The sequence below is a fragment of the Palaemon carinicauda genome, chromosome 18 (genome assembly GCF_036898095.1).
Source record: "Palaemon carinicauda isolate YSFRI2023 chromosome 18, ASM3689809v2, whole genome shotgun sequence".
Taxonomy (NCBI): domain Eukaryota; kingdom Metazoa; phylum Arthropoda; class Malacostraca; order Decapoda; family Palaemonidae; genus Palaemon; species Palaemon carinicauda.
This window is the reverse complement of record NC_090742.1, coordinates 48854372-48861871: the sequence shown is the minus strand read 5'-3', so window position 1 is coordinate 48861871 and position 7500 is coordinate 48854372. Positions and strand designations below refer to the sequence as shown.

Below are 7500 nucleotides of genomic sequence, written 5' to 3'. Positions count from 1 at the left end.
AGATTTATCAATTATGATTATATAAATTTCTTGGACACACACACTGATCCCTTAGATTTTCTTTTTCTTAGAACTATTTATATATTCTTTCCACTGTAAACACTGGCAAAGATGTAACAGATTTACCTCACACATACTGGGTAAAGTTCCTGCTAGGTCACTTTGAAATCAGGAAGATTTAGTTCTTTTTACATTTCATAATATCTTTTGATTTCAGATACTAGCTGAACTTTACAAAACATGTTTGCAGGACAGGAATGCTCTAAACCTATCTTCTGTTAGAACACTTGAAGATATCTATACGGGAAGTACGGCAATCATAAAACTACATAAATCCGACTTCAATTTTTAACTATTTACCATTGCAAAAGACCTCGAGTCTAGAACAAGAATATTTGTTATTATTATCAATAAATATTATTATTATCATTATCAATAATAATAATAATAATAATAATAATAATAGTAATTATTATTATTATTATTATTATTATTATTATTATTATTATTATTATTATTATTATTATTATTATTATTATTATTATTATTATAGTGAGAAAATTCTGATTGAGAAAAGAGTTAGGCATGGAGATTATTCACAGCGTGCCCAGAAGAAGTTTAAAAAAATCTAGATTGAGAAAATGTAGGACTTAACATTAACAACTTAAGATTTGCAGATGACATAGTTCTGTTTCGTGAATCATAACAAGAATAGCAAAAGATGATAGAAAATTTAAATAGAGAAAGCAAAAATGTAGGACTGAAAATAAATATGAGGAAAAACAAGATAATGTTCACTGAAAATACATAGACAACAAATAAGGGTTATGAACGAATCGCTAGAGATTATTAATGAATATACATACTTAGGACAGACAGTAGGTGTTTCCCCAGGATATGGGATCGACATTAAATGAAGGGTAAGCATGGGAGGGAGTGATTATGGTGAACAAAAAGAGAATATGAAATGTAAAATGCCACTCTCTCTAAAAAGAAATGTAGTAAAATGCCACTCTTTCTAAAAAGAAATGTAGTTAAAGAGATGGTCCTACCAATATCAACTTATACATCAGAATCCCGGAGCCTTACTAAAGCCTTAGAACATAAGCTAGTTACAACTCAGAGCTAACCTAAAGAATAAAGATGGGAATATCACTAAGAGACAGAAAAAGAGCCACATTGATTTGAGAGCAAAGTAAAGTAGAGGATATTCTAACAACATGTAAGAACAAGAAATGGACATGGGCAGGTCATATAATGAGAATGACAGATAATAGATGAACATTAAGAATAACAGAATGAGTCCCTAGATATTGTAAAAGAAGCAGGGGAAGGAAGAGAAGACGATGGATTTAACGAACTGAGAAAGTTTACGGGCGTGGACTAGCACAGAAACACCACAAACAGACGCAAGTGGAAGGACATGTTTAAGGTTTAAAGTCCGATCATGAATGGCATAGCAAGGGACAGTAACATTGCCCTATCAAGCAGGACAATGTCCTAGAGACTGACCATATACACACATGATCAGCGCCCAGGCCCCTCTCCACCAAAGCTAGGACCAAGGAGGGCCGGGCAATGGCTGCTGATGTCTCAGCAGATAGACCTATAGGCTCCCCCAAACCCCTCATCCTCAGCTCACAAGGATAGTAAGGTTGCAAACACTAAAGGAACTAACGAGTCTGAGCGGGACTTGAAGCCCCGACTGTCGAACACCAGGGAGAGACGTTACCAATCTGGCCTTTGTTCTGTATATATATATATACTGTATATATATATATATATATATATATATATATATATATATATATATATATATATATATATATATATATATATATACTGTATATATATATATATATATATATATATATATATATATATATATACAGTATATATATATATATATATATATATATATATATATATATATATATATATATATATATATATATATATATATATATATTTGTTGTATGCGTGCATGTGTATGTAAGTGTACGTATGTATTTGCACATGACTACTGATGAATCTTTAGATTTCTACACACTCTTTGGATAATAAAGTAATTGAAAAGCATGAACGGCAGTGTAGAGAGAAATAAAGAAACCCAGATTTCCGTTGTAAGATTCAAAACCCAAAAAAACTAAATGTGGAAACATATCACATCAGGTGAATTGTGTTTAGCACTTGCAGGTTAATGTAACTTAGGATGATGAAGAATACTGAAATACGGGGAAAGTGAGGCCAATTGGATAATATAAGAAAATATTGGGTCAAGCTTCTAGATGATGACCGAGTCGGTAGAAAAGAATGTTGTCTTAAAGAAAATTCACTGTTGTAAGAAAAAACTAAAAGTAGAATAGTTGGTGCAATAGTTATACACAATTGGCTGGTAGTTTCTCAAAGCAACTTGGAAGGTTTTTTTCTTTTTCTTTTTTTTTTCCTTTTTTATGCCCTCACAGTATTGGTCAAACTCCCTACACCTGCCTGCGTATATATATATATATATATATATATATATATATATATATATATATATATATATATATATATATATATATATATATATATATATATATATATTTTGTTTTGTTCACGCCATTGGTCTTTGCGTTCAAACCAAATCAGAAAAAAATATTCATCCCAGAAAATAATGTTCTCAACACCATGAAGACTTACTCCAGTGGACGGGAAACAGGAACATGGGGCTTAAAAGCACTGCTTGCATATTTAGGAACTCCAAGGGGTGAATGGCTGTGACACTGAATGCAGTGGGTTGCTTGTATGTGTGGTGGAGCTTGTGGAAATGCTTGTAAAAGAAGGGCAGGTGGTAGAATCGGTGAAACCAGTAGGTGGGGTAATCCTGAAATGGATAGAAGGATTTCATTTGTACAGACAGTATAGATCGAATGTTTTCTGTAAACATTTAAATAAAACTGAAACAAGAAATACCTTGACGTTTTGTATCAAGAATATGCTTATTGCAACTGATTTCAAAAACACATATTCATTATATACTGTATATGTATATGCATATACTGTACATATATGTATATATTTATATATGCATACAAACACACACACGCTCACGCGCGCACACACACATACATAAGTATATATATATATACATATATATATATATAGGCCTATATATATATAAATTATATATATATATATATATATATATATATATATATATATATATATATATATATATATATATATAAAGGTAGTGGGTTGGCCAAGGCACCTGCCACCCATTGAGATACTACCGCTAGAGAGTTATTGTGCCCTTTGATTGGCCAGACAGTACTACATTGGATCCTTTTATCTGGTTACGGCTCATTTCACCTTTACCGACACACAGAATAGTCTGGTCTATTCTTTACATATTCTCCTCTTTCCTCATACACTTGACAACGCTGAACTTACCAAACAGTTTTTCTTCTCTTAAGCGGTTAACTACTCCACTTTAATTGTTCAGAGGCTACTTTCCTCTTAGTAAGGGTAGAAGAGACTCTTTAGCTATGGCAAGCAGCTCTTCTAGGAGAAAGACACTCCAAAATCAAACCATTGTTATCTAGTTATGGGTAGTGCCATAGCCTATTTACCATGTTCTTCCACTGTCTTGGGTTAGGTTAGAAATCTCTTTCTTGAGGGTACACTCAGGAACATTATTCTACCATGTTTCTCTTCCTCTTGTTATTTTGAAGTTTTTATCCTCTTGTTATTTTCAAATTTTTATAGTTTAAATAGGAAAGATTTATTTCAATTTTATTATTGTTTTCAAAATTCTCTTGTAGTTTTTCATTGTTTCCTTTCCTCACTGACTATTTTCCCTATTGGAGCCCTTGGGCTTATAGCATCCTGCTTTTCCAATTAGGGTTGTAGCTTAGCGAGTAACAATGATATATAGGCTATATATATATATATATATATATATATATATATATATATATATATATATATATATATATATATATATTATATATATATGCTATATATATATATATATATATATATATATATATATATATATAAATATATATATATATATATATATATATATATATATATATATATATATATATATATATATATATATATATATATATAAATATATATGTGTGTGTGTATGTGTGTGTGCAGTGAAGAGACAAATATTTTGTCAACCGGTTCTATCACAAAAACTATGTCAAATTTGATCCACTTAAGTTCAAACGTTGATCTTGGATTTTAGCAAACAAAATGATCTATCATAATTATTATCCTAATAAGACGTCTAAATAAGGATTAAACATCATAATAATGATACGTAATAAACTTGCCAATATAAATATATAGTTATGTACCAGTGGACGCATGTTTGCATTTTGTGCTTTTTTCAATCATCCTTACTATTCGCATAATTCACATGTAAGCCATATTACTGTTCATAGATTTTATAATTATATATTCTTCTTCTTCTTCTTCTTCTTCTTCTTCTTCTTTTCCCACTTTTATGTGGGGTCGATATTTCTGGGCCGCGTTCTCCATCTACCTTTGTCCCACACTTCATCACTGGTTAATCCCTTTGATCGAAGGTCATCCTTGATACAGTCAATCCACCTTTGCTTTGGTCTCCCTCTCCTTCTCCTTCCCTTTACCTACATTTCCATCACTCTCCTCCCAATATAATGTTCATCTCTTCTCATGACATGACCATACTACCTCAGTCTACTTTCTTGGATCCCATATGATAGTTCTCTAACTCCTGTGGTACCCCTAATTACCTCATTCCGTATCTTATCTCTTCTTGTCACCCTACATATCCATCTCAACATTCTCATCTCTGCCACATCCAGCTTCTTCTCTTCTGTCTTCTTTATTGTCCACGTCTCCACTTCATACATCATTGAAGGTCTCACAACTGTTCTGTGCACTTTACTTTTCAACTTAACCCCTATTTTCCTGTTGCATAGTACTCCACACACTTTTTTTCCAATTCTTCCATCCTGCTTGTATTCTATGGTTTATTTCTGCTCCCAGATCACCATCCTCTGCAACTGTTGATCCTAAATCCTTGAAATTTTCAACTCTTTTCAGTCTCTCTCCTTGTAAACTAACTTCCCCATTCCCTGCATTTTTCAATCTCAAATACTCTGTCTTTTTCCTGCTGATCTTCAATCCTCTATTTTCCATTTCTCTTCTCCACTCCTCCAGTTTCTCTTCAACTACCTTTTGCCTAGTGTTACGCAGTATAACATCATCAGCAAAAAGCATACATCAAGGAGACTGATCTCTAATACCTTGGGTTACTACATCCATGACCAGATCAAATAGGTAAGGGCTCAATGCAGACCCCTGATGTAGTCGCACATTTACTGGGAAACTTTCTGTTAGGCCTAAACTGCTCTTAACATTTGCTTCTGCCCTTTCATACATATCTTGGGTGATTCTTACGTATTTCTCAGGGACTCCCTTTTCTCTCATACATCTCCCCACCTCCTGACGTGGTACTCGATCGTATGCCTTCTCCAGGTCAATAAAGACCATATATAATCCATTCTGTTTCTCCCGATGTTTTTCTATCATCTGCCTCAAAGTAAATATTGCATCTACAGTCGCTCTTCCAAGCATTAATCCAAATTGTTCCTCACCCATTGCTGTTTCATCTCTAAGTCTCTTCTCAATGATCTTCTCCCATATCTTCATAGCAAGGCTTATCAACTTTATACCTCTACAGATGCCACATTCCTGGATGTCTCCCTTCCCCTTATAGATGGGGATGATTAGGCTTCCTCTCCATTCCTCTGGTAACTTTTCCTGATTGAAGATCTTTTGCATCAGGTCCTACATGATATCTATGCCTTCCTCTCCAAGAGTTTTCCATACCTCTACTGGTATGTTATCCGGTCCAGCAGCTTTATTATTTTTCATCTTCTTTACTGCTTGTTCTACTTTTCTTCTAGACCCTCTTATGGTAACTGCCTCGTTTGGGAGTCCATCTTCAAATACTGTTCTTGGGTCCTCCTCATTCAATAGTCCTTCAAAATAAGTTTCCCACCTTCTTTTAATTTCATTCTCTTCTGCTAGATCTATACCATAGCTATCTTTTATTTGTCTTATCTGCATCAGGCCTTTAGATGCACCATCTTGGGCCTTAGCAATTCGTAATATTTTCTTCTCTCCTTCTGGTGTTTCCATCTCTTTATAGACTTCATTTAATTTCTCTGTCTTCGCCTTTGCTACTGCTCTACTTGCTTCTTTCTTTGCTTGCTTATATTCTTCTTTATCCTGCTCTTGTCCTGATCGATCTGTCATTTTGGGTTCTTTCTTGATTTTTACCCGTTCTTGCACCTCATCATTCCACCACCACGATTCATCATCATTTGGGGGTCTTCTTCCTGATGACTTTCCAAATACTCCATACTTCCTCAACGATCCTTATAATCACTTCAGAAGGTAGAAATAAGATATGGTGTATTAGTATTAGATTCTGCTATTCTATAAAAGAAAAATTATAAAACCAAATGCATGTATTGCATTTTTTAGGATAATAATAACACCAGTAATCTTCGAATGCCCACCTAAAGACTTAAAAATCTTTTTCGTTGACCCTAGCATAGTTATCTCACACATTGGTATCAGAAGTGGTTAACAGTTCTGTAACAGGGGATCAGATAGAAAATATAAATTCAGCATATCCCCCTCAGAAGGGTTGCCAAGAAAAAGAAAAAAAATATCTAGATAAGAATTTGAGGTAGCTATTAGAACAGTGAAAGAGGAGAAGCTAATCATAGTAGACATAAATGGCAGACTGGGAAAGAGAAGTGATGGATATGAGGAGGTACTGTGTTTGGAGTCCATAAGTTTGAAATTAGAAATGAAGATGGGGAGTATACTACATATTATATATGGCTCAGAGTTTTGAATATGCATGGTTTCAGAAGTTGGATAAGCACCAAATACCTATGAAAATGGAGTGAAAAGCCAAATAGATTACAATCTGGTTAGAGGAGTTGATAAAATCAATGTGATGAACTGTGAAGTGACTTTGGGGGAAGCATATGTTAAATAAAATAACCTGGTAGTGATGAATATTAAAATAAGAGGTAGAAGCTCCAAGAAGAGAAAGAGGAGATCTAGGGTTAAGGTTTGGGACCTTAAAGAGAGAAGGGTGAGCAATTTAGGAGGATTGTGAGAGAGAAACTACTGGAAATGTTGAACTTAGAGAGTGAATAGGGTAATAGAGTGTAAAATATCTGGGTGGGTTTGAAAGAAATATGTGTAGGGGAAGAAGAGGAGTTGGTGGGAAGAACCAGTGGATATGATGTGTCGGAAAGAGAACAGTGGTGGTGGGACAGAGATTACTAAATGAGAGATTGTAAAGATTGGGAAACAGCAGCATGGATCCATGAGGGGGAGAGGGACTATGGATGTCATCTTTATATTAAGGCAGCTACATGAAAAGAGGCTAGAGGTAAACCAGAAACTCTTCTGAGCTTTGTATATCGA

General features: G+C 34.0%; 1 protein-coding gene across 1 annotated transcript in view; it reads right to left on the bottom strand.

Moving 5' to 3' along the window:
- The window catches only part of LOC137657813 (uncharacterized), a 45535-nt gene that overhangs the window by 5859 nt on the left and 32176 nt on the right, over positions 1–7500 (bottom strand). The window contains exon 4 of the mRNA XM_068392340.1: positions 2683–2866. Coding sequence (XP_068248441.1) covers positions 2683–2866 — 184 coding nt within the window. The remainder of the gene's footprint in view (positions 1–2682; positions 2867–7500) is intronic.